Source organism: Balaenoptera acutorostrata, chromosome 1 (assembly GCF_949987535.1).
Source record: "Balaenoptera acutorostrata chromosome 1, mBalAcu1.1, whole genome shotgun sequence".
In the NCBI taxonomy this organism is placed as follows: domain Eukaryota; kingdom Metazoa; phylum Chordata; class Mammalia; order Artiodactyla; family Balaenopteridae; genus Balaenoptera; species Balaenoptera acutorostrata.
In genome coordinates, this window is record NC_080064.1 from 131,390,916 (window position 1) to 131,418,620 (window position 27,705).

Consider the following 27,705-nt stretch of genomic DNA (forward strand, 5'->3'; position numbering starts at 1 on the left):
ATAAAAGCATGTTGGTAAAATATTTTTAGAAATCATTACTCACAGCAGGATGACAGAGATCACTGATATTGAGCAGGAATCAGTTTAATCATACAATATCAAGATATTTGTCAGTTACTTATCTATTCATTAAATACCTTCTTGAATGCCAAATACGTGCTAGATATGGTGTTAGTTCTACCTGGGGACACAGTGGTGAACAAGGCAGATGTGGTATCTCATCTATGGGGTTTATAGTATGAGGAATTAAAATAAGTCCTAAAAGGAAAAGTACAGGGTGCTATAGATAAATCTAACTTTGTGTAGACAGTTAAGATCATGTACCCAGAAATGAGTAAGAGTGAAACACACAGCAATGAAACAGAAGAGTGTAGGGTTATTTTGGAACCCTTCTGAGTCTTTCCCCTGCCATAGGACACAACCATAGACACTCACACTCGCACACATACCAGTGTTATAAGGGTCTTAAATTAAGGATTATATTTCTGGGAAGACCTAATTATACTTTTTAACCCAATTTTCCTGGGTTAATTGCTAGTAACTGAGCTGAAATAAGCTCTTGTGAGTCTTGACTATAAGTCTTGACTGTAAATCTTGACTATGTGGTGTCCCAAATAAGTATTAATGATACAGTCTCTCTATTTGTAGAGTAGCTTTAGTTTTTTCTTTCTGGTCTGTCACTTGATCCCCAGAACCACAAACTCCTGTGTGGCTGACAAAATTGCCTAGGAATGCAGGCACCAGAAGAGCACATGTCATTCCATTTATAAGTCTATCTCATTCCAGCCCTCAGTTGAAAGGTATTTTGCTAATCTTAGAAACAACTAGGAACATTTTCATTTAATTAAAATGAGTTCCCTTATAGCTGTTTAGTATCAAGTAATGGAAAATTTGCATCCAAGTCTAAGAAACCTTTACTTTTCCTTTAAAAGAAATTCATGGATACAATTAACAGAAAACCACCAATTACAAATTTCTGCCCAGTGGTATTCCCAGGTCTTAATTACAGTCTCTGACAATGAAAAACAACTTTGGGTTTTTCTCAGCAATAAGAACAGTCAGAAACAGTTACCTCTGAGGTCAGGAATACTGAAACTGGAGCATTTGCTAGTTTATCTAAGAGATTTAAACATTTCCAAAATAAGACTGACCCAAAAGACAGTGTAAGCTGCTCAAGTACTTTTGAGTAAGTTATAAAATCAAGGTCAATTGGAATGGAAACCTCTTGATTTGGCAGTGCTTGGTACTATCAACCAGTGGATCAACAAAGGCAGAGAAGTCATCTTAGATTATTTAACTGGTTCTCCAAGTACACTATTTAATATGGTATTCAGTGAGTATCTAAAATATTAGGATTAATGTCAGCTACCTAGAATGAGGAATGAAAAATGCCCCTTAGTTTCTTTTCAAATGCCTCCTTCTCTTCCTCCTCACTCCCACAAGCTGGTGATGTAGTCAGGACAAGATTAAACACTGTTTTAACTGGTCAACTGATGAAACACCTGTTATCCACCATAAGCAGCTTTCTTCTCTCATCCCAGAAATAAATCATTACTCACTGTATCCAACACAGAAAATACTTTTCCCCTCGTCTTGCTCCACGCTCCACTACTTTTCCCTGCCCTTCAAAACACTGCCACCCTTTTCCAAGGGCCTTAGACTAATGGAATCTGGGGCTGTAAGGGACCTCAGAGGTCCTGTAGTCCAACCCACCTGCCCCTGCCTGCCCCCATCCTGAGACTTGTACCCATCTGGGGCACAGACTTGCAGCTTTATGAAACTAATGCCTGTTATTCTCCCTGCTCTCTCCTTTGTCCCTACAGCGCCATGGCTACTTATTCTGCCACATGTGCCAACAATAGCCCTGCACAGGGCATCAACATGGCCAACAGCATTGCCAACCTGAGACTGAAGGCCAAGGAATATAGTTTACAGAGGAACCAGGTGCCAACAGTCAACTGAGGAAAAAAATAATTAAACAGGCCTAAGAAGAAATCAAAAACCATAAGACACCTATCCTGCTCTGTCATTTCTACATCTGCTGGAAAAAAATAAAAACAAACAAACAAACAAACAAACAAACACAGAACTAAACTATTGGGACCATGGCAGAGAAAAGCAGGAGAGGAGCAAAATGAAAATTAGTTAACAAATGTTCCTCCTCCCTCTGGGATACCACCACCACTTGTTTCTGTGTGTGTTAATTTTGTTTTTCCTTCTATTCATATGCTTTGCTTGATATACTCTGAGCTTCTTCAGTTAAGTTCAGCCCACCCACCCCCATGATTGTATGGGTTTTAAAAGAATCTACAGCAGCCAAAGAAACCATATATGTATATATATTCAGAATAATTGCCTATAGTCTCCTCATTGACCTGTTTGAACCTCAGTGTCTTACACTATCCTTCTTCCTAGTTCTCTGTACAGAAGCTCTAGGAACTTCTGAAAAGCCAAAGTCTTTCTGAAGAATCTGTGCCAGACATAATTCCCTTTCTCATTGTCTCCATCTCTGTTGGTCATGGTAAGCTTGTACCATCAGCTACTGGAAAGAAGAAGCAATTGTATACAACATCTGGTCACTGGCCTGTCTGATCCAGTGTGATTGGCTATGTCTGGCTAATTCTAAGCTCTAAGTTCTAGATCTAAGCTCTAGATTTAAGCTCTAAACTATAGAGGATAATATTACCATCACTACCACCCTTCACCCCTATCCAATCAATCAGCCATCCTAAGTTAAAGATATTTGTTGTTTCTTGAATGATTTGCTGTCATAACGCTATTTGATAGAAGACATATTTTTCACTTGAGAGAGGGAGAGACATTTCTCTAGGAAAACAAAGACTAAGTTGTGAAAGGCATGGCCTATATCTCTTTGGTGCCTTAAGGGTAGTCAGATGCACACTCATATATATACTGTATATATTTATATATTATATATATATAAAATATTCTTGCAAGCTTGAGTTTGCAGTTTCTCAAACACTACAAAGAGCAAATTTCACACCATCACCAGTGTCTTTATTTCTACAGTGATAAGACTTTTTATTAGGGATCTCATTTCCTTTCTTTCGCTACACAAAATTCTCATTACGGCCACAGAGCAATTGATAGGGCAGCTGTTTGAAAACAGGTCTAATTTTCACATTAGGGTTTTAAATAAATTAGAAACTATTTGAGGCTATGAAAATGTCCTTGAGTTTGGCACCTGAACTCTGGTGGAATGCTGATACATTCTGATCTATCACGGGAATTACACTTAGAAGAGGGAAAGCCATTTAGTCATCTGTCCTTTTTCCACTCAACAGAAATCTGAAAGATACATCTTTAAAGATGTATCTTTCAGATTTCAGAATACTTAAAGGTTTATCTAAATTCTAAAAATTTAAAAGGCAATTGTGGGCTATTTTTATCTTCTAATATATTGAAATAAAGTTTGGTGTCTAGGGCTGGGAGCCAGGACTGACCTTTTCTTTGTTTCTTTCTCTTTGTTTCCACCCATGCTTTTGTAACTTGTCAGGTAAACTTGACCAAACCATGTTACCATGCTGTGCCTTGGTTTACCTTTTTTGTAAAATGGGTTTAACAATACTTACCTACCTCACAGGGGTGTTGTGAGGCTCTAATCATTTGCTTCTTCATTCTTTCCTGTATTCTCTGTATGTCCAGCGCTTTGTAGCCATGGGAGGAAAGGGAATATAAAAGTATACCATGTTAATAGAAGGCTGCTGTACCCAGAAGCCTTGTTTTCTAGCAAGGAAATGCTACCTTGCTGTAAATACTTATAACCTTGTATTTGGAAATGAGAAATAGGTTTATATTTGCAGACCTCTCAAAAAATCACATCATTTGACCAAAGAATAATTTAAGACACACAGAATAGACATATCTTTGACTTATGTTTTCATCCTGACCAACTTGGATTTCTAATAATTTTTATCAGTAATTTGAAAAGGTTTAGATTGATTTTGGCCAAATATGCCAACTCTGAGTGACAGGCAAGGATTTGGGATTTAAGATGCACTTTCAGTACAGATTTGTTATTTTCCCTGGTGTATCAGATTAAGCTAATGGTGGTATTTTTTCAGTCAAACAGCCACCAATCTGAAAATGTATTTCCTATGTTGATTCTGAACTTCTTTTATTAAGAAGGAAGCACATCTTATGCATTTTGCTTTCATCAGTTGATTCCCTCTTCTTTTAACATACTATTAAAACATTTCTTACTGAATGGTTTGTGTAGGCTGGCTGAACAACACACATTATTTGCTTCCTAAAGTATTCTTCAACTAATTCTTTTGTCCCACTAGCTGCTGCAGATTATCAAGTTTCAAAGGAACAGTGTATCCTAACAGATTAAAACATTCTTTGTGAAATGAGTGCAGTCCAAGAAATTGGTGAACTTTTGGAGTTTGGGGAGAACAGCTAAAAGAGGATTTGTGTTATATAGTGCAGGGAAGAGACATCATACGTGAAAAGATTTTGCTAAAAAGGGGGAAATCTTAGAAGAGGGAGTAAAGAGATAGAGGATCATGTAAAACAAGGTCATTTGAAACTTGCATCCTGACATTCATTTCCAGTGATGAAGAGAAAAGCCTGAACCCATAACCCCAGTGCTGGATGAAATTAGGCAATTTTACCCAACACCTGGGCAAGTGCTGTCCAGAAATATCATAGAGTAACCAGTGCTGTCTGCCACAGGAGCTTTTATTGCTAGTGAATCAATACCACAGACATCTATTATGTAAGCATCTGATGGAGAAATGTACACAGGGTACAAGCACTCAATTTTGTTCATTCATTATTGATTAAAAATATAGAAGTTTGATATGTGATTTGGAGGAGTAGCCTTCTGGCTCCTAAACCAGGTGTCAACAGAGGGCCTCAGGGACACAAAATTCAAAGGCATATCCCTGTTCCTTATCATCTATACCCAGATAACAGATGAATACATACAAACTATCTGTCTGTGTCCCCAGTCCCCCCCCCCAAACAAGGCGCTGATTTGTAGGGTACTTGGCAGGTTAAATCAAGCAGGAAGAAGTGACCGGATAAAAAAGGGAATGACATTTAGGGTATAAAGATCTCATAAGAAATGTAATATGTAAATTATATCTTGCTTTATGATGTAAAATATACATTGTTTGCGCTAGAATAGAAATGATTCCTTTTCAATAAAAAGAAAGAAGGATACTACTATGTTTGCTGAGTCTGCTGGTTCTTTTCTCTTTGACCTTCAAAAACACATCTGCTAAGATCTAAGATTGCACTCAGAAAAGAGTGAAGGTAAGAGGGATTTATGAACAAGAGAACTTTTATCAGAGTGTAATAATATTTTCTAAAAAAGGGAAATAATCTATTGTCCTCACAAACAAAGACAAATGGTGGGAGAAAGAGGGGACTTTTTTAGTATAATGGATAAGTGTAAAGTGGATCTTTTAGGAGAGTTTTGCTATTTTTCATCCACATCTTTAGTAACCACAATAACAGATATCATTAGACAAAACAGATTTTATATAAAGCACAGCCTTTTCTTTTAGAAAAAAGAAGTAACAAAGTAAAATTTCTTAAGCACCTATTGTTATAGCATTGTGTGTGGTAACTGGTGGAGGTGTGATAGAAAAACTAAATAGGAATCGAGTTTTTTCATACAAATTAAAATCTGATTTAAAAGGCAACTACAGCATGAACAAATTTATGCAGTAGTTCAAGACAATAAATTAATGTGTCAAAGAAACAGAGCAGATGGGAGTTCAGAAGAGGAAGCAAGAAAACACTGTGAACTGGAATGGGAGAGGGTTTCACAGAGGAACTGGGACTTGAGTTTCATCAGCAAGGATTTGGGCAGGAGAAGGGAAAGTGATGACTTTCAGGTAGGGGGAATGGTATGCAGAAGAAAGGAAGAAGGCAGGGATACGGGAATAAGGAATTTGTTCCAGGAGCACGGCAAGATGGGCCTAGATGGGATGGAGAGTTTATTTTCAAGCAGAGTAGAAGAAAACACTGAAGATTGAAGTTGAGTCTTCATCTTGCAAGGTGTTATGTGTCAGACAAAGGAGTGTGGACTTTTCCTCAGGCCATAGAGATTCACTGAAAGTTATAAAGCAGGAAAAAAAAATGCCATGCAAAAAATACTTCTTTAGCAGGATTGTTGTGGTAAAAGAATAAAGGTAAACTAGCGCAGAACAGAAACTGGAAGCAAAACAGAGAGAAGGGGAACAAAAAACAAAGGATGAATAAGAAATATCTTGCAAGGAAAGAATCAATAGGATTTTATGATGGGAGAAAGAGAATGGAGTCAAAGACAACCCTGATTTGAAACCTGGGGACTAGGGGGATGAATCACTGACAAAACTGACAAAAATCAACAAAAATGGGAAAGACCCAATTACAGGAGAAGATAATTGCAGTTTTAGATGTATTATATAGTACCATTTGAAAACTGAAACGTAGGGACTTCCTTGGCAGTCCAGCGGTTAAGACTCTACGCTTTCACTGCAGGGGGCATGGGTTTGGTCCCTACTCAGGGAACTAAGATACCACATGCTGAGTGGCATGGTCAAAAATACAAAACAAAAAACTGAAATATAAGTGTCCAGTAAGTGAAGAAGTAGGGCTTGGAACCAAGGTCAAGGATGATAGAAGTTTGGGATTCATCTTTAAGGAGGTGACACCTTGAGGTACAAATGTGAATAAGTTCTTCGAGAAGAGAAAGTGTCATTGTGACTCAAATAAATATTTTAATAAGTGGCTGTTGGAAGTAGTTTAGCCCAGGGAGAAAGACAGGACTTTGAAGAACATCTCCAATTAGGGAGAGAGTTACTGAAAGCAATTTACAAGGAGATTTTTGAGAAATAGGAGAGAGGTCAGCTTGTTTGTTATCCCAGAGTTAAGGAAAGAGAAGTTTTCAAAAAGAAGGGAATGCTTAATATACTCAAATGCTGTAGAGCAGACCAGCTAACTGGGGGTGGGGAAAAGGCCATTGGGTTAGTGATTTTCTAGAGTACAGTGTACTAGAGTGCTGAAAGAAGAAGGTACATTTTGGCAAGTTATGGTAAGAAGAAGCGCTTTAAAAAAATGGAAGCAGTGGCTATAGACCACTTGCTTGAGACTTTTGACATTGAAAGTGTATTAATAAGGATCCTGGGGCTTCCCTGGTGGCACAGTGGTTGAGAATCTGCCTGCCAATGCAGGGGACACGGGTTCGAGCCCTGGTCTGGGAAGATCCCACATGCCGCAGAGCAGCTGGGTCCGTGAGTCACAGCTACTGAGCCTGCGTGTCTGGAGCCTGTGCTCCGCAACAAGACAGGCCGCGATAGTGAGAGACCCGCGCACCACGATGAGGAGTGGCCCCGCTTGCCGCAACTAAAGAAAGCCCTCGCACAGAAACAAAGACCCAACACAGCCATAAATAAATAAATAAATAAATAAATGAATAAATAAGTAAATAAATAAAAATTAAGGATCCTTTCGGTGGCAGAAACTTATCGCACTAGTTCAAATTACAAAGAGCTTTACTTAAAGGACACTAGGGTTGCCCACTGAACCCAGAGAAATACTGCTGGAGCCAGAGTAGCCCTTGGGATCCCAGACACTGGAATGAGGCCCATACCCTTAGACCTGGCAAAGTCCACACACCCTGCTTTGGGTCTCATTAGCAGTCCTCTGACTGTGCAAATAGTCTATGGGGCCAGATGGATGTGCCCACCTGGAATCTGCACCACTCATTGTAGACCATCCTTCAGGCACTTGGGATTTGGAATTTCCTGTCAGAATGATCTGGAACCTGCTTTCAGGGTTTCCATAGGCCTCTTTTCCTGGGACCACTGTTTTTGGGGGATGGGGTATGTAGATTGTCCTAGGATATGTGTGCTGCAGTTGCCACCTGTGTGCGCATGTCTACTTTTGATGTGGGATGGGACTGAGGTGAGAAGGGAAGTGGGTAGGCCACAGGCTGGGGGCTAGGTCCTGGCCCTTCCCTACACTGCCATGTTGTGAAAGAAATTACAAAGCAAACAGTCTGAGAATTCTGGATGTGAACCTGGTTTTTCTGGTCATTATGGAGGGATTCATTAATGGAGGAGAGTGGAACATAATTGTTTAGCGGTTTGTTACCCTGATTTATAATATAAGTGTGTGGATGTAAATATGCTGACCTTCATTTGTACTCTTGCCTGGGTATGGCTCTAGCATCCCCATGGATGAGAGACCTGGCTTGGCTGCCTTTTGATTTAATTTCTGGAGACTCCATTAACTAGAAATCAGTGCCAGAAAGCTTTTTGAGTCATAAATTTTGAATCTGAACCCATCCTGACCCCACTTTTTTTTTTTCTCTTAGAAATAGGACTCAGAATTCTGTGCATCTGTAGGACTTCAACTTGAAGGCTTCTTTCAAATCTTCCTTGGGACAGGGTGACAGGAGAGTTTTGAACAGAGCTAATCTGCCCCCTATCAACCAACATCCCAATTTATTGTGATTTACATGGGTTGGGGTTTGATACCTTACATCAGGTCTATGGGGAGAGAGAACAGCAGAGAGCTTTGAGAAGGGGCTGAGAAGGGAGATTTCAGTTATTGCTTTAGCTCCTCTTAAGCCCATGTACTTTCCACTGTGTTTCAAACTTTCTGACTTTGCTTAAAAAGGGGAAATTTCTGTTACAGTTCACAGAGTTTGCTATGGTCTGACCCTCGGGAGTCTTGGAGATCTGGCAATGGGTTGAGATCCTCCTGGTTGCACAGAATACCTCAGGTCATGGAGTTCTAGATGTGAGGGCCTATAATAAATGACACTCCTCTTTTACTTACCCATTTCTATATTGTTAGGTACATTTCTGTTGCAAGTGGCAGAAACCCAACCGAAATTAGGTTGAGGCAGTATAATTAGGGTGTTTATTAGATGGATGGGAGGTTGGCCAGAGGAAGAAAAGAGGAGCCATGGGAATCAGGGTAGCTCTGAGAAGCTCAGCTACCGGAAGAGGCCTGACATCACCAGAACCCTCTGTCTCTCATCTCTGCAGGCAAATTTTCTCCATGGAGTAAGGAAAGTGGCTGCTGGCAGAGGCAGACTTACATCCCTTCAGCTTTAGCAGAAAGATCTGAGAAACCAGCTCTTGTTATAAATATCCTGGGAGAGGACTTTAATGTCCTGGCTTGGTTTATGCACACTCATGACCCAATCATTGTGCCCTGGGGGTGGAGGTGTACTGAGCCTCCAGACCAGGGGTGTCTGCCTTTTTCAGGCACCACCTGAGCACCAGTGAACTCCTCTTGTCCTCACTTCTACCTCTAGTCATTACTGAAACACTCAGTCCCCAGCATATTTCCAAAGTCTTGTAGACAGAACATCAACTAAACCAATGTATAAATGCTCCCCACTTTCATTTTCAGGCATACAATTACTGGACATCAGTCCCCATAGCAGTGGTGGCCACCTTGATAATGGATCCTTGTGTTGGTTTCCCTTTTTTCCTTTTTATTCCTTAAGCCCCTCAATCCTGCTCCCTGGATCATTCTCCAAATAAACTACCTGCATGTCAGCCATTACCTCCATCTGTGCTTTTTTTTGAGGGGGGGTGGGGCTCTGACTAATACGAAGCTCTAGTCTCTTTTCCTAGGGGCATCCTTGCCAAAACTATGTGGATTGAGTATTGGGGACCTGTTGTTACCAGATGAAAGAGAAGGAAATGAAATGTAGGCAGATAAAAATAACACAAGCAGGTTGTCCCGAGCAAGGAAAGAGAGAGAAACATTTTTGACTATAAATTGCTTTCCATCTCAATTGGTATTAACTCTTTCTTCTCACTAATGTTGGCAAATGTTTGCTGCAAATACTTCAGTTAAAATCATACCAATTCCTTTCCTCATTCTTGTAGCAGAGACAGCTAGCATTTCAACAAAGTCCATTTACTCTTCTTTCTGTGCACATGGGTAAGTCTCATTCCCCAGCATCCCTTGCAGTAAGGTGTGGTCTTGTGACTAATTTTCAGACAATGGAATGAGAGAAGCGGTATTTGACAACTTCAGTCCTGGCTCATAGCTCCCATCTATGCTTTCCCTTGCTCTTCTTCCCTCTGGCTGCCTGATATGACAGCCTCTGATCAACATTGGGAACCACATTTTAAGGATGGTAAAGCAACAGTCAACCTGGGACTTGGAAAAGTGACTTCAGGGAGCAACGTTGCAACTCTCGCTGAACTGGAAACATTCTGGAGTGTTATATGGTGGGGAAATAAAGTTTTATTCTGTCAGTCCATTACATGACAAGGTCTATTTGTTAACTGCAACTCAGCCCAACCTAATACCTCCTCCCCCTTTCTCCTCCCTTTCCATTCTTCCTTCCTTCAATATCACATGCATTTCAAGATCCTTGCAACTCATTGACTTACTGTTTTCCATGAGCATACATTCTTATTCTCCCATACTGGACATTTGAATATTATAATATATAGTTTTATAGCATCTTGTGCCCTTTGGATAATACCTAATTAATTGAATATTGTAGTAAATGAGTACACTAAATATCACTTTCAATAAATTAGTTCCGGACACTCTGGAGTTCCTGGAAAATATCTCAAAATGTTATTCTAGTTATAAAAAGGCAGCATTCCTGAAAGTAAGATAGCCAGGTCATCTACAAATTGAAGACATCTGAAAACTATTTCTTAGAGCCACATATTTATTTGCTTAGTGTCACTCAGTTACTCAGAGGTAAAATAAGGCTAGCAATCCTGGACAGCTAGAGAAACTCACACATGTGCACAGAAAGATGTGAACAGAAATGTTCATTATAGCATGGTTTGCAATAATAAAATATTGGAAACAAATAAAATGTCCATCGAAGAGAGAATAAACAAACTGTGATATATTCATACAATGGAATATTATTCAGAAATAAAAAATGAATAAATGAGAAATGGCTACACATATCTACTTGGGGACCTCTCAGAAACATAACTTTGAGAAGAAAAACTAAAAGTTGCAGAAGGATATATGACACTATTTATATAAAGTTTAAAAATGCACACTAAAATCACATATTGTTTATAAACACAGATGCATGTGGTAAAAATACACATACATATAAATAAATAAAAAGATGAAATGAAAAAGAATTTCAGAATACTATTTCAGAAAAGGCAATTTCTGAGTAAGGAGGTAAGGCATAGGATTGGAAGGGGCACACTGGGTGCTTCAGGTAAATCAGAACTACTTGATTTCTTAAAAAATATGAAGGTGCCCGCTCTTCTGGTGAGATGGGGCTGGGAGACGCTCTCCTCACCTCCTTGCCTGGGTGGGCATTCAGGCTCTAGGGCCGACAGAAAATCTTGTTTGAGGGTCCCACTGTGTTCCCCGGTCAGAGTGCTGCAGCTGAGGAGAGCGGCTGCTTGGGAATACTGCTCAGGCACTGCAGAAAGCCTTCTTGGAATCTGACATGTTATCACTTTGGGACCGTTGGCCTGCTGTTCCTGACTTGGCCACATGAAGGCTCAGACTGTCCCAGTCTCTGAACTGAAGAGAACCAACACTATTAGCATATCTCTCACCACCATGAATGCAAGGTATTTCAATGAAGAGTATCAGGAGGACATCTACAAATCCTAGACTGGCATGTACAAGTTCTGAGGAATGGTAGAATAACCCAACGTATCTGGGTGACATTTGGAGACAGCTGGGACAGAGCTACAACAGGGCAATGGCTGACACCCAACTCATAGCCCACCTTCTCCAGCCATGTGGCTGACAGGGTCTTGGTGCTCTGGCCGGCTGTCAGGCCTGAGCCTCTGAGGTGGGAGAGCTGAATTCAGGACATTATCCACCAGAGACCTCCCAGCCCCACATAATATCAATGGGCGAGAGCTCTCCCAGAGATCTCTGTCTCAATGCTAAGACCCAGCTCCACTCAATGACCAGCAAGCTCCAGGGCTGGACACCTCATGCCAAACAACTAGCAAGACAGGAACACAAACCCACCCATTAGCAGAGAGGCTGCCTAAAATCATACTAAGTTCACAGACACCCCAAAACACACCACCAGAAGTGGACCTGCCCACCAGAAAGACAAGATCCAGCCTCATCCACCAGAACACAGGCACCAGTACCCTCGACCAGGAAGCCTACAAAACCCACTGAACAAAACTTACCCACTGGGGGCAAACACCAAAAACAACAGGAACTACAAACCAGCAGCCTGCGAAAAGGAGACCCCAAACACAGTAAGTTAAGCAAAATGAGAAGACAGAGAAATACACAGCAGATGAAGGAACAAGGAAAAACCCACCAGACCAAACAAATGAAGAGGAAATAGGTAGTCTACCTGAAAAAGAATTCAGAGTAATCACAGCAAAGATAATCCCAAATCTTGGAAATAGAATGGAGAAAATACAAGAAACGTTTAACAAGGACCTAGAAGAACTAAAGTGCAAACAAACAATGATGAATAACACAATAAACTAAATTAAAAATTCTCTAGAAGGAATCAATAGCAGAATAACTGACACAGAAAAAGGGATAAGAGACCTAGAAGACAAAATAGTGGAAATAACTACCACAGAGGAAAATAAACAATAAAGAATGAAAAGAATTGAGGACAGTCTCAGAGACCTCTGGGACAACATAAAATGCACCAACATTCAAATTATAGGGGTCCCAGTAGAAGAAGAGAAAAAGAAAGGGACTGAGAAAATATTTGAAGAGATTATAGTTGAAAACTTCCCTAATATGGGAAAGGAAATAGTCAACCAAGTCCAAGAAGCACAGAGAGTCCCATACAGGATACATCCGAGGAGAAACACACCAAGACACATATTAATCAAACTATCAAAAATTAAGTAAAAAGAAAAAACATTAAAAGCAGCAAGGGAAAAACAACAAATAACATACAAGGGAATCCCCATAAGGTTAACAACTGATCTTTCAGCAGAAACTCTGCAAGCCAGAAGGGAGTGGTAGGACATATTTAAAGTGATGGAGGTCTGGGCAAGATGGCAGAAGAGTAAGACGTGGAGATCACCTTCCTTCCCACAGATACATTAGAAATACATCTACACGTGGAACTGCTCCTACAGAACACCCACTGAATGCTGGCAGAAGACGTCAGACCTCCCAAAAGGCAAGAAAATCCCCATGTACTTGGGTATGGCAAAAGAAAAAAGAAATGACAGAGACAAAAGAATAGGGATGGGACCTGCACCAGTGGGAGGGAGCTGTGAAGGAGGAAAGGTTTCCACACACTAGGAAGCCCCTTCGTGGGCAGAGACTGCGGGTGGCAGAGGGGGGAAGCTTCGGAGCCACGGAGGAGAGTGCAGCCACAGGGGTGCGGAGGGCAAAGCGGAGAGACTCCCGCATGGAGGATCGGTGCCGAGTAGCACTCACCAGCCCGAGAGGCTTGTCTGCTCATCCGCCGGGGCAGGCGGGGCTGGGAGCCGAGGCTCGGGCTTTGGTGCTAGCCGGGAGGGAGTCTGGGAAAAAGTCTGCAGCTGCCAAAGAGGCAAGAGACTTTTTCTTCCCTCTTTGTTTCGCGGCGCGCAAGGAGAGGGGATTCAGAGCGCCGCCTAAACGAACTCCAGAGGCGGGCATGAGCCGCGGTGATCAGTGCAGACCCCAGAGGTGGGCAGGAGACACTAAGGCTGCTGCTGCCACCACCAAGAAGCCTGTGTGCGAGCACAGGTCACTCTCCACACCGCCCCTCCCGGGAGCCGGTTCAGCTCACCACTGCCAGGCTCCCGTGACCCAGGACAACTTCCCCGGGAGAACGCACGGCACGCCTCAGGTGGGTGCAACATCACGCTGGCCTCTGCCGCCGCAGGCTCGCCCCGCATCCATACCCCTCCCTCCCCGCCTGAGTGAGCCAGAGCCCCCGAAGCAGCTGCTCCTTTAACCCCATCCTGTCTGGGCGGGGAACAGACGCCCTCAGGCGACCTACATGCAGAGGCGGGTCCAAATCCAAAGCTGAACCCCGGGAGCTGTGCGAACAGGGAAGAGAAAGGGAAATCTCTCCCAGCAGCCTCAGCAGCAGCGGATTAAAGCTCCACAAACAACTTGATGTGCCTGCATCTGTTGAATACCTGAATAGACAACGATTCATCCCAACTTCAGGGGGTGGACTTTGGGAGCAGGATATATTAATTTTTCCCCTTTTCCTTTTTTTGTGAGTGTATATGTGTATGCTTCTGGGTGAGAGTTTGTCTGTATAGCTTTGCATTCACCATTAGTCCTAGGGTTAGGTCTGTCCGTTTTTGTTTTTTTTTTTTTTTTTTTTACTTTTACTTAAAAAAATTTTTTTCCTAATAAATGTTTTCTTAATAATTTTTCCTTATTTTCTATTTTTAGAAATTAAAAAAATTTTTAATAAGTTTTTTCATATTTTTTATTTAAAAAATTAATAAATCTATTTTTAAAAATTAAAAAAAATTTTTTCTTAATAAATTTATTCTTAGTAATTTTTTTCTTATTTTTTATTATAATAGCTTTATTTTATTTAATTTTATCCTCTTTCTTTCTTTCTATTTTTTTTCTCCCTTTTATTCTGAGCCGTGTGGATGAAAGGCTCTTGGTGCTGCAGCCAGGCATCCGGGCTGTGCCTCTGAGGTGGGAGAGCCAACTTCAGGACACTGGTCCACAAGAGACCTCCCAGCTCCACGTAATAACAATTGGTGAAAATCTCTCAGAGATCTCCATCTCAACATCAAGACCCAGCTTCATTCAACAACCAGCAAGCTACAGTGCTGGACATCCTATGTCAAACAACTAGCAAGACAGGAACACAGCCCGATCCATTAGCAGAGAGGCTGCCTAAAATCATAATAAGGCCACAAACACCCCCAAACACACCACCAGATGTGGACGTGCCCACCAGAAAGACAAGATCCAGCCTCATCCACCAGAACACAGGCACTAGGCCCCTCCACCAGAAAGCCTACACAACCCACTGAACCAACCTTAGCCACTAGGGACAGACACCGAAAACAACGGGAACTATGAACCTGCAGCCTGTGAAAAGGAGACCCCAAACACAGTAAGATAAGCAAAATGAGAAGACAAAAAACCACACAGCAGGTGAAGGAGCAAGGTCAAAACACACCAGACCTAACAAATGAAGAGGAAATAGGCAGTCTACCTGAAAAAGAATTCAGAATAATGATAGTGAAGATGATCCAAAATCTTGGAAATAGAATAGACAAAATGCAAGAAACATTTAACAAGGATGTAGAAGAACTAAAGAGGAACCAAGCAACGATGAAAAACACAATAAATGAAATTAAAAATATTCTAGACGGGATCAATAGCAGAATAACTGAGGCAGAAGAATGGATAAGTGACCTGGAAGATAAAAGAGTGGAAATAACTACTGCAGAGAAGAAAAAAGAAAAAAGAATGAAAAGAACTGAGGACAGTCTCAGAGACCTCTGGGACAACATTAAATGCACCAACATTCGAATTATAGGGGTCCCAGAAGAAGAAGAGAAAAAGAAAGGGACTGAGAAAATATTTGAAGAGATTATAGTTGAAAACTTCCCTAATATGGGAAAGGAAATAGTTAATCAAGTCCTGGAAGCACAGAGAGTCCCATACAGGATAAACCCAAGGAGAAACACGCCAAGACACATATTAATCACACTGTCAAAAATTAAATATAAAGAAAACATACTAAAAGCAGCAAGGGAAAAACAACAAATAACACACCAGGGAATCCCCATAAGGTTAACATCTGATCTTTCAGCAGAAACTCTGCAAGCCAGAAGGGAGTGGCAGGATATACTTAAAGTGATGAAGGAGAAAAACCTACAACCAAGATTACTCTACCCAGCAAGGATCTCATTCAGATGTGATGGAGAAATTAAAACCTTTACCGACAAGCAAAAGCTGAGAGAGTTCAGCACCACCAAACCAGCTTTACAACAAATGCTAAAGGAACTTCTCTAGGCAAGAAACACAAGAGAAGGAAAACACCTACAATAACAAACACAAAATATTTAAGAAAATGGGAATAGGAACATACATATCCATAATTACCTTAAATGTAAATGGATTAAATGCTCCCACCAAAAGACACAGACTGGCTGAATGGATATAAACAAGACCCATATATATGCTGTCTACAAGAGACCCACTTCAGACTTAGAGACACATACAGATTGAAAGTGAGGGGATGGAAAAAGATATTCCATGCAAATGGAAATCAAAAGAAAGCTGGAGTAGCAATTCTCATATCAGACAAAATAGACTTTAAAATAAAGCCTATTACAAGAGACAAAGAAGGACACTATATAATGATCAAGGGATCAATCCAAGAGGAAGGTATAACAATTGTAAATATTTATGCACCCAACATAGGAGCACCTCAATACATAAGGCAAATACTAACAGCCATAAAAGGGGAAATCGACAGTAACACAATCATAGTAGGGGACTTTAACACCCCACTTTCACCAATGGACAGATCATCCAAAATGAAAATAAATAAGGAAACACAAGCTTTAAATGATACATTAAACAAGATGGACTTAATTGATAGTTATAGGACATTCCATCCAAAAACAACAGAATATACATTTTTCTCAAGTGCTCATGGAACATTCTCCAGGATAGATCATATCTTGGGTCACAAATCAAACCTTGGTAAATTTAAGAAAATTGAAATCGTATCAAGTATCTTTTCCAACAACAAAGCTATGAGACTAGATATCGATTACAGGAAAAGATCTGTAAAAAATACAAACACATGGAGGCTACACAATACACTAATTAATAACGAAGTGATCACTGAACAAATCAAAGGGGAAATCAAAAAATACCTAGAAACAAATGACAATGGAGACACGACGACCCAAAACCTATGGAATGCAGCAAAAGCAGTTCTAAGAGGGAAGTTAATAGCAATACAAGCCTACATCAAGAAACAGGAAACATCTCGAATAAACAACCTAAACTTGCACCTAAAGCAATTAGAGAAAGAAGAGCAAAAAAACCCCAAAGCTAGCAGAAGGAAAGAAATCATAAAGATCAGCTCAGAAATAAATGAAAAAGAAATGAAGGAAACAATAGCAAAAATCAATGAAACTAAAAGCTGGTTCTTCGAGAAGATAAACAAAATTGATAAACCATTAACCAGACTCATCAAGAGAAAAAGGGAGAAGACTCAAATCAATAGAATTAGAAATGAAAAAGGAGAAGTAATCACTGACACTGCAGAAATACAACCGATCATGAGAGATTACTACAAGCAACTCTATGCCAATAAAATGGACAACCTGGAAGGAATGGACAGATTCTTAGAAATGCACAACCTACTGAGACTGAACCAGGAGGAAATAGAAAATATGAACAGACCAATCACAAGCACTGAAATTGAAACTGTGATTAAAAATCTTCCAACAAACAAAAGTCCAGGACCAGATGGCTTCACAGGCGAATTCTATCAAACATTTAAAGAAGAGCTAACACCTATCCTTCTCAAACTCCTCCAAAATATTGCAGAGGGAGGAACACTCCCCAACTCATTCTACGAGGCCACCATCACCCTGATACCAAAACCAGACAAAGATGTCACAAAGAAAGAATACTACAGGCCAATATCACTGATGAACATAGATGCAAAAATCCTCAACAAAATACTAGCAGACAGAATCCAACAGCATATTAAAAGGATTATACACCATAATCAAGTGGGGTTTATTCCAGGAATGCAAGTATTCTTCAATATATGCAAATCAATCAACATGATATATCATATTAACAAACTGAAAGAGAAAAACCACATGATCATCTCAATAGATGCAGAGAAAGCTTTTGACAAAATTCAACACCCATTTATGATAAAAGCCCTGCAGAAAGTAGGCATAGAGGGAACTTTCCTCAACATAATAAAGGCCATATATGACAAACCCACAGCCAACATTGTCCTCAATGGTGAAAAACTGAAACCATTTCCACTAAGATCAGGAGCAAGACAAGGTTGCCCACTCTCACCACTATTATTCAACATAGTTTTGGAAGTGTTAGCCACAGCAATCAGAGAAGAAAAAGAAATAAAAGGAATCCAAATCGGAAAAGAAGTAAAGCTGTCACTGTTTGCAGATGACATGACACTATACATAGAGAATCCTAAAGATGCTACCAGAAAACTACTAGAGCTAATCAATGAATTTGGTAAAGTAGCAGGATACAAAATTAATGCACAGAAATCTCTTGCATTCCTATATACTAATGACAAAAAATCTGAAAGTGAAATTAAGAAAACACTCCCGTTTACCATTGCAACAAAAAGAATAAAATATCTAGGAATAAACCTACCTAAGGAGACAAAAGACCTGTATGCAGAAAATTATAGGACACTGATTAAAGAAATTAAAGATGATACAAATAGATGGAGAGATATACCATGTTCTTGGACTGGAAGAATCAACATTGTGAAAATGACTCTACTACCCAAAGCAATCTACAGATTCAATGCAATCCCTATCAAACTACCACTGGCATTTTTCACAGAACTAGAACAAAAAATTTCACCATTTGTATGGAGACACAAAAGACCCTGAATAGCCAAAGCAATCTTGAGAACGAAAAATGGAGCTGGAGGAATCAGGCTCCCTGACTTCAGACTATATTACAAAGCTACAGTAATCCAGACAGTTTGGTACTGGCACAAAAACAGAAATATAGATCAATGGAACAGGATAGAAAGCCTAGAGATAAACCCACACACATATGGTCACCTTATCTTTGATAAAGGAGGCAAGCATATACAGTGGAGAAAAGACAGCCTCTTCAATAAGTGGTGCTGGGAAAATGGGACAGGTACATGTAAAAGTATGAAATTAGAACACTCCCTGACACCATACACAAAAATAAACTCAAAATGGATTAAAGACCTAAGTGTAAGGCCAGACACTATCAAACTCTTAGAGGAAAACATAGGCAAAACACTCTATGACATAAATCATAGCAAGATCCTTTTTGACCCAGCCCCTAGAGAAATGGAAATAAAAACACAAATAAACAAATGGTACCTAATGAAACTTAAAAGCTTTTGCACAGCAAAAGAAACCATAAACAAGACCAAAAGACAACCCTCAGAATGGGAGAAAATATTTGCAAATGAAGGAACTGACAAAGGATTAATCTCCAAAATTTACAAGCAGCTCATGCAGCTCAATATCAATAAAACAAAAAACCCAATCCAAAAATGGGCAGAAGACCTAAATAGACATTTCTCCAAAGAAGATATACAGATTGCCAACAAACACATGAAAGGATGCTCAACATCATTAATCATTAGAGAAATGCAAATCAAAACTACAATGAGGTATCATCTCACACTGGTCAGAATGGCTATTATCAAAAAATCTAGAAACAATAAATGCTGGAGAGGGTGTGGAGAAAAGGGAACACTCTTGCACTGTTGGTGGGAATGTAAATTGATACAGCCACTATGGAGAACAGTATGGAGGTTCCTTAAAAAACTAAATATAGAACTACCATACGACCCAGCAATCCCACTACTGGGCATATAGCCTGAGAAAACCATAATTCAAAAAGAGTCATGTACCAAAATGTTCATTGCAGCTCTATTTACAATAGCCAGGACATGGAAGCAACCTAAGTGTCCATCATTGGATGAATGGATAAAGAAGATGTGTCACATATATACAATGGAATATTACTCAGCCATAAAAAGAAATGAAATGGAGGTATTTGTAATGAGGTGGATGGAGTTAGAGTCTGTCATACAGAGTGAAGTAAGTCAGAAAGAGAAAAACAAATACAGTATGCTAACACATATATATGGAATCTAAGGGAAAAAAAAAGGTCATGAAGAACCTAGCGGCAAGACGGGAATAAAGACACAGACCTGCTAGAGAATGGACTTGAGGATATGGGGAGGGGGAACGGTGAGATGTGACAGGGTGAGAGAGTGTCATGGACATATATACACTACCAAATGTAAAATAGATAGCTACTGGGAAGCAGCCACATAGCACAGGGAGATCAGCTCGGTGCTTTTTGACCACCTAGAGGGGTGGGATAGGGAGGGTGGGAGGGAGGGAGAAGCAAGAGGGAAGAGATATGGGAACATATGTATATGTATAACTAATTCACTTTGTTATAAAGCAGAAACTAATACACCATTGTAAAGCAATTATACTTCAGTAAAGATGTTTAAAAAAATAAATAAATAAAAAAAATAAAGTGATGAAAGGGAAAAACCTACAACCAAGATTACGCTACCCAGCAACGAAATTAAAACCTTTACAGACAAGCAAAAGCTAAGAGAATTCAGCACCACCAAACCAGGTTTACAACAAATGCTAAAGGAACTTCTCTAGGCAGGAAACACAAGACAAGGAAAAGACCTACAATAACAAACCCAACAATTAAGAAAATGGTAATAGGAACATACATATCGATAATTACATTAAATGTAAATAGATTAAATGCTCCAACCAAAACACATAGACTGGCTGAATGTATACAAAAACAAGACCCATATATATGCTGTCTACAAGAGACCAACTTCAGACCTAGGGACATATACAGACTGAGAGTGAGGGGATGAAAACAGATATTCCATGCAAAAGTAAATCAAAAGAAAGCTGGAGCAGCAATTCTCATATCAGACAAAATAGATTTTAACACAAAGACAATTACAAGAAACAAAGAAGGACACTACATAATGATCAAGTGATCAATCCAAGAAGATATAAAAATTGAAAATATATATGCACCCAAAATAGGAGCACCTCAATACATAAGGCAAATGCTAACAACCATAAAAGGGGAAATCGACAGTAACACAATCATAGCAGGGGACTTTCTTCTTTCAGCAATGGACAGATCATCTAAAATGAAAATACATAAGGAAACATAAGCTTTAATTGACACATTAAACAAGATGGACTTAATTGATATTTATAGAGTATTCCATCCAAAGCAACAGAATACACTTTCTTCTCAAGTGTTCATGGAACATTCTTCAGCATAGATCATATCTTGGGTCACAAATCAAGCCTTGGTAAATTTAAGAAAGTTGAAATAGTATCAAGTATCTTTTCTGACCACAATGCTATAAGACTAGATATCAATTACAGGAAAAAATCTGTAAAAAATACAAACACATGGAGACTAAACAATACACTACTAAATAACCAAGAAATTACTGAAGAAATCAAAGAGGCAATCAAAAAATACCTAGAAACGAATGACAATGAAAACATGATGACACAAAACCTATGGGATGCAGCAAAACCATTTTAAGATGGAAGTTTATAGCAATAAAATCCTACCTCAGGAAACAAGAAAAATCTCAAATGAACCACCTAAACTTACACCTAAGCAATTCGGGAAGGAAGAACAAAAAAAACCCCAAAGTTAATAGAAGGGAAGAAATCATTAAGATCAGATCAGAAATCAATGAAAAAGAAATGAAGGAAACGATAGCAAAGATCAATAAAATTAAAAGCTGGTTCTTTGGGAAGATAAACAAAATTGATAAACCATTAGCCAGACTCATCAAGAAAAAAAGGGAGAAGACTCAAATCAATAGAATTAGAAATGTAAAAGGAGAAGTAACAACTGACACTGCAGAAATACAAAGGATCATGAGAGATTACTACAAGCAACTATATGCCAATAAAATGGACAACCTGGAGGAAATGGACAAATTCTTTGAAAAGCACAACCTACCGAGACTGAACCAGGAAGAAATAGAAAATATAAACAGACAAATCACAAACACTGAAATGGAAACTGTGATTAAAAGTCTTCCAACAAACGAAAGCCCAGGACCAGATGCCTTCGCAGGCGAATTCTATCAAACATTTAGAGAAGAGTTAACACCTATCCTTCTCAAACTCTTCCAAAATATAGCAGAGGGAGGAACACTCCCAATTTCATTCTACGAGGACACCAGCACCCTGATACTAAAACCAGACAAAGATGTCACAAAGAAAGAAAACTAGAGGTCAATATCACCGATGAACATTGACGCAAAAATCCTCAACAAAATACTAGCAAACAGGATACAACAGGACATTAAAATGATCATACACCCTGATCAAGTGGGGTTTATCCCAGGAATACAAGGATTCTTGAATATATGCAAATCAGTCAATGTGATACATCAAATTAACAAATTGAAGGATAAAAACCATATGATCATCTCAATAGATGCAGAAAAACCTTTTGACAAAATTCAACACCCATTTATGATAAAAACCCTAGAGAAAGTAGGCATAGAGGGAAATTACCTCAACATGATAAAGACCATGTATGACAAACAGACAGCCAACATCATTCTCAATGGTGAAAACTAAAACCATTTCCACTAAGATCAGGAACAAGACAAGGTTGACCACTCTCACCACTATTATTCAACATAGTTTTGGAAGTTTTAGCCACAGCAATCAGAGAAGAAAATGGACTTGAGGATATGGGGAGGGGGTGGGGTGAGATGTGACAGGGTAAAAGAGTGTCATGGACATATATACACTACCAAATGTAAAAGAGATAACTAGTGGGAAGCAGCCGCATAGCACAGGGAGATCAGCTCGGTGCTTTGTGACCACCTAGAGGGGTGGGATGGGGAGGGTGGGAGGGAGGGAGATGCAAGAGGGAAGAGAAATGGGAACATATTGTATAGGTATAACTGATTCACTTTGTTATAGGGCAGAAGCTAACACACCATTGTAAGGCAATTATACTTCAATAAAGATGTTTAAAAAAAAAAAAAAGGAAAGCAGAAAGCAGCAAGACAAAAAAAAAAAAAAAAAGAAAAGAAAAAGAAATAAAGGTAATCCAAATCGGAAAAGAAGAAGTTAAGCTGTCACTGTTTGCAGATGACATGATACTATACATAGAGAATCCTAAAGATACTACCAGAAAACTACTAGACTTTAACAATGAATTTGGTAAAGTAGCAGGATACAAAATTAATGCACAGAAATCTCTTGCATTCCTATACACTAATGATGAAAAATCTGAAAGAGAAATTCAGGACAGACTCATATGTATTGTTGCAACAAAAAGAATAAAGTACCAAGGAATAAACCTACCTAAGGAGACAAAACACCTGCATGCAGAAAACTATAAGACACTGATGAAAGAAATTAAAGATGATACAAACAGATGGAGAGATATACCATGTCCTTGTTTTAGAAGAATCAACATTGTGAAAATGACTCTACTACCCAAAGCAATCTACAGATTCAATGCAATCCCTATCAAACTACCAATGGCATTTTTCACAGAACTAGAACCAAAAATTTCACAATTTGTATAGAAACACAAAAGATCTCGAAAGGCCAAAGCAATCTTGAGAAAGAAAAATGGAGCTGGAGGAATCAGGCTCCCTGACTTCAGACTATACTACAAAGCTACAATAATCAAGACAGTATGGTACAGGCACAAAAACAGAAATATAGATCAATGGAAAAAGGAGGAAAGCACAGGGATAAACCCACACTCATATGGTCACCTTATTTTTGAAAAAGGAGGCAAGAATATACAATGGAGAACAGACAGCCCCTCCAGTAAGTGGAGCTGGGAAAACTGGACAGCTACATGTAAAAGAATGAAATTAGAACACTCCCTAACACTATACACAAAAATAAACGAAAAATGGATGAAACACCTAAATGTAAGGCCAGACATTATAAAACTCGTAGAGGAAAACATAGGCAGAACACTCTATGACATAAATCACAGCAAGATCCTGTTTGACCCACCTCCTAGAGAAAGGGAAATAAAAACAAAAATAAACCAATGGTACCTAATAAAACTTAAAAGCTTTTGCACAGCAAAGGAAACCATAAAGAAGACTAAAAGACAACCCTCAGAATGGGAGAAAATATTTGCAAATGAAACAAAAGACAAAGGATTAATCTCCAAAATATACAAACAACTCATGGAGCTCAATATAAAAAAAATAAACAATCCAATCCAAAAATGGGCAGAATACCAAAATAGACATTTCTCCAAAGGAGATATACAGATTGCCAACAAACACATGAAAGGATGCTCAACATCACTAATCATTAGAGAAATGCAAATCAAAACTATAATGAGGTATCACCTCACACCAATCACAATGGCCATCATCAAAAAATCTACAAACAATAAATGCTGGAGAAGGTGTGGAGAAAAGGAAACCCTCTTGCATTGTTGGTGGGAATGTAAATTGATACAGCCACTATGGAGAACAGTATGGAGGTTACTTAAAAACTAAAAATAGAACTACCATACGACCCAGCAATCCCACTGCTGGGCATATACCCTGAGAAAACCATAATTCAAAAAGAGTCATGTGCCACAATGTTCATTGCAGCTCTATTTACAATAGCCAGGACATGGAAGCAACCTAAGTGTCCATCGACAGGTGAATGAATAAAGAAGATGGGGCACATATATACAATGGAATATTACTCAGTCATAAAAAGGAACTAAATTGAGTTATTTGTAGTGAGGTGGATGGACCTAGAGTCTGTCATACAGAGTGAAGTAAGTCAGAAAGAGAAAAATAAATACCGTATGCTAACACATATATATGGAATCTATTTAAAAAAAAAAAGTTCTGAAGAACCTAGGGGCAGGATAGGAATAAAAACACCTATGTAGAGAATAGACTTGAAGATACAGGGAGGGATAAGGGTAAGCTGGGACGAAGTGAGAGAGTGGCCTGGACTTATATATGCTACCAAATGTAAAATAGATTGTGGGAAGCAGCCACATAGCACAGGGAGATCAGCTCAGTGCTTTGTGACCACCTAGAGGGGTGGGATAGGGAGGGTGGGAAGGAGACGCAAGAGGGAGGAGATATGGGGATATACGTATATGTATAGCTGATTCACTTTGTTATAAAGCAGAAACTAACATCATTGTAAAGTGATCATACTCCAATAAAAATATTTTAAAACATCTCTTAGAGGAAAACATTGGCTGAACACTCTATGACATAAATCACAGCAACATCTTTTTTGACCCACCTACTAGAGCAAGGGAAATAAAAACAAAAATAAACAAATAGGACCTAATGAAGCTTAAAAGCTTTTGCACAGCATGGAAACTATAACCAAGACTAAAAGACAACCCTCAGAATGGGAGAAAATATTTGCAAACGAATCATTGGACAAATCATTAATCTCCAAAATATACAAGGAGCTTATGCTGCTCAATATCAAAAAACAAACAACCTATTCAAAAAATGGGCAGAAGACCTAAATAGACATTTCTCCAAAGAAGATATACAGATTGTCAACAAACACATGAAAGGATGCTTAACTTCACAAATCATTAGAGAAATGCAAATCAAAACGACAATGAGGTATCACCTCACACCAGTCACAATGGCCATCATCAAAAAATCTACAAACAATAAATGCTGGAGAGGGTGTGGAGAAAAGGGAACCCTCTTGCATTGTTGGTGGGAATGTAAATTGATACAGCCACTATGGAGAACAGTATGGAGGTTACTTAAAAACTAAAAATAGAAATACCATATGACCCAGCAATCCCTCTACTGGGCATATACCCTGAGAAAACCATAATTCAAAAAGAGTCATGTACCACAATGTTCATTGCAGCTCTATTTACAATAGCCAGGACATGGAAGCAACCTAAGTGTCCATCATCGGATGAATGGATAAAGAAGATGTGGCACATATATACAATGGAATATTACTCAGCCAAAGAAAGAAACGAAATTGAGTTATTTGTAGTGAGGTGGATGGAGTTAGAGTCTGTCATACAGAGTGAAGTGAGAAAAAGAAAAACAAATATTGTGTGCTAACCCATGTATATGGTATCTAAAAAAAAAAATATGCTCTGAAGAACCTAGGGGCAGGAGAGGAATAAAGACGCAGAGGTGGAGAGTGGACTTGAGGACACGGGGAGGGAGAGGGTTGGGCTGGGATGAGGTGAGAGAGTGGCATGGACATATATACACTACCAAATATAGAATGGATCGCAGGTGGGAAGCAGCTGCAGAGCACAGGGAGATCAGCTGGCTGCTTTTTTTTTTTTTTTAACATTTTTATTGAAGTATAATTACTTTACAATGGTGTGTTAGTTTCTGCTTTATAACAAAGTGAATCAGCTATGCATAAAGATGTATCACCATGTCTCCTTCCTCTTGTGTCTCCCTCCTACCCTCCCTATCCCGCCTCTCTAGGTGGTCACAAAACATCGAGCTGATCTCCCTGTGCTATGCGGCTGCTTCCCACTAGCTATATATTTTACATTTGGTAGCATATATAAGTCCAGGCCACTCTCTCACTTTGTCCAGGCTTACCCTTGCCCCTCACCCTGTCCTCAAGTCCATTCTCTACATCTCCAACTTTATTCCTGTCCTGACCTTAGGTTCTTCGTAAGCATTTTTTTTTTTTAGATTCCTTATGTATATGTTAGCATATAGTATTTGTTTTTCTCTTTCTGACTTCACTCTGTATGACAGACTCTATGTCCATCCAACTCACTACAAATAATTCAATTTCTTTTCTTTTTATGGCTGAGTAATTTGTGTATAATTGTATATATGTGCCACATCTTCTTTGTCCATTCATCTGTCGATGGACACTTAGGTTGCTTCCATGTCCTGGCTATTGTAAATAGAGCTGCAATGAACATTGTGGCACATGACTCTTTTTGAATTATGGTTTTCTCAGGGTATATGCCCAGTAGTGGGATTGCTGGGTCGTATGGTAGTTCTATTTTTAGTTTTTAAGTAACCTCCATACTGTTCTCCATAGTGGCTGTATCAATTTACATTCCCACCAACAATGCAAGAGGGTTTCCTTTTCTCCACACCCTCTCCAGCATTTATTGTTTGTAGATTTTTTGATGATGGCCATTGTGACTGGTGTGAGGTGATACCTCATTGTAGTTTTGATTTGCATTTCTCTAATGATTAGTGATGTTGAGCATTCTTTCATGTGTTTGTTGGTTATCTGTATATCTTCTTTGGAGAAATGTCTATTTAGGTCTTCTGCCCATTTTTGGATTGGGTTGTTTGTTTTTTTGATATTGAGCTGCATGAGCTGCTTGTATTTTTTGGAGATTAATCCTTTGTCAGTTGCTTCATCGGCAAATATTTTCTCCCATTCTGAGGGCTGTCTTTTAGTCTTGTTTATGTCTTCCTTTGCTGTGCAAAAGCTTTTAAGTTTCATTAGGTCCCATTTGTTTATCTTTGTTTCTATTTCCCTTTCTCTAGGAGGTGGGTCAAAAAGGATGTTGCTGTGATTTATGTCATAGAGTGTTCTGCCTATGTTTTCCTCTAAGAGTTTTATAGTGTCTGGCCTTACATTTAGGTCTTTAATCCATTTTGAGTTTATTTCTGTTTATGGTGTTAGGGAGTGTTCTAATTTCATTCTTTTACATGTAGCTGTGCAGTTTTCCCAGTACCAATTATTGAAGAGGCTGTCTTTTCTCCATTGTATATTCTTGCTTCCTTTGTCAAAAATAAGGTGACCATACGTGTGTGGGTTTATCCCTGGGTTTTCTATTCTGTTCCATTGATCTATATTTCTGTTTTTGTGCCTGTACCATACTGTCTTGATTACTGTAGCTTTGTAGTATTATATGAAGTCATGGATCCTGATTCCTCCAGCTCCGTTTTTCTTTCTCAAGATTGCTTTGGCTATTCGGGGTCTTTTGTGTTTCTATACAAATTGTGAAATTTTTGGTTCTAGTTCTGTGAAAAATGCCATTGGTAGTTTGATA

The 27,705-nt window shown here is 39.2% G+C and overlaps 1 protein-coding gene across 2 annotated transcripts in view; it reads left to right on the forward strand.

The window, feature by feature from the left end:
- PRRX1 (paired related homeobox 1) overlaps nucleotides 1-5,198 on the forward strand; it is a 72,385-nt gene extending 67,187 nt beyond the window's left edge. Inside the window, exon 4 of one of the 2 annotated variants that reach the window (XM_007172512.2) lies at nucleotides 1,824-5,198. In XM_007172512.2, the coding sequence (XP_007172574.1) occupies nucleotides 1,824-1,962 (139 nt within the window). In that variant the 3' untranslated portion in view covers nucleotides 1,963-5,198. The remainder of the gene's footprint in view (nucleotides 1-1,823) is intronic. The other variant, XM_007172513.3, reaches the window with a different exon arrangement.
- Nucleotides 5,199-27,705: the final 22,507 nt, after the last annotated feature.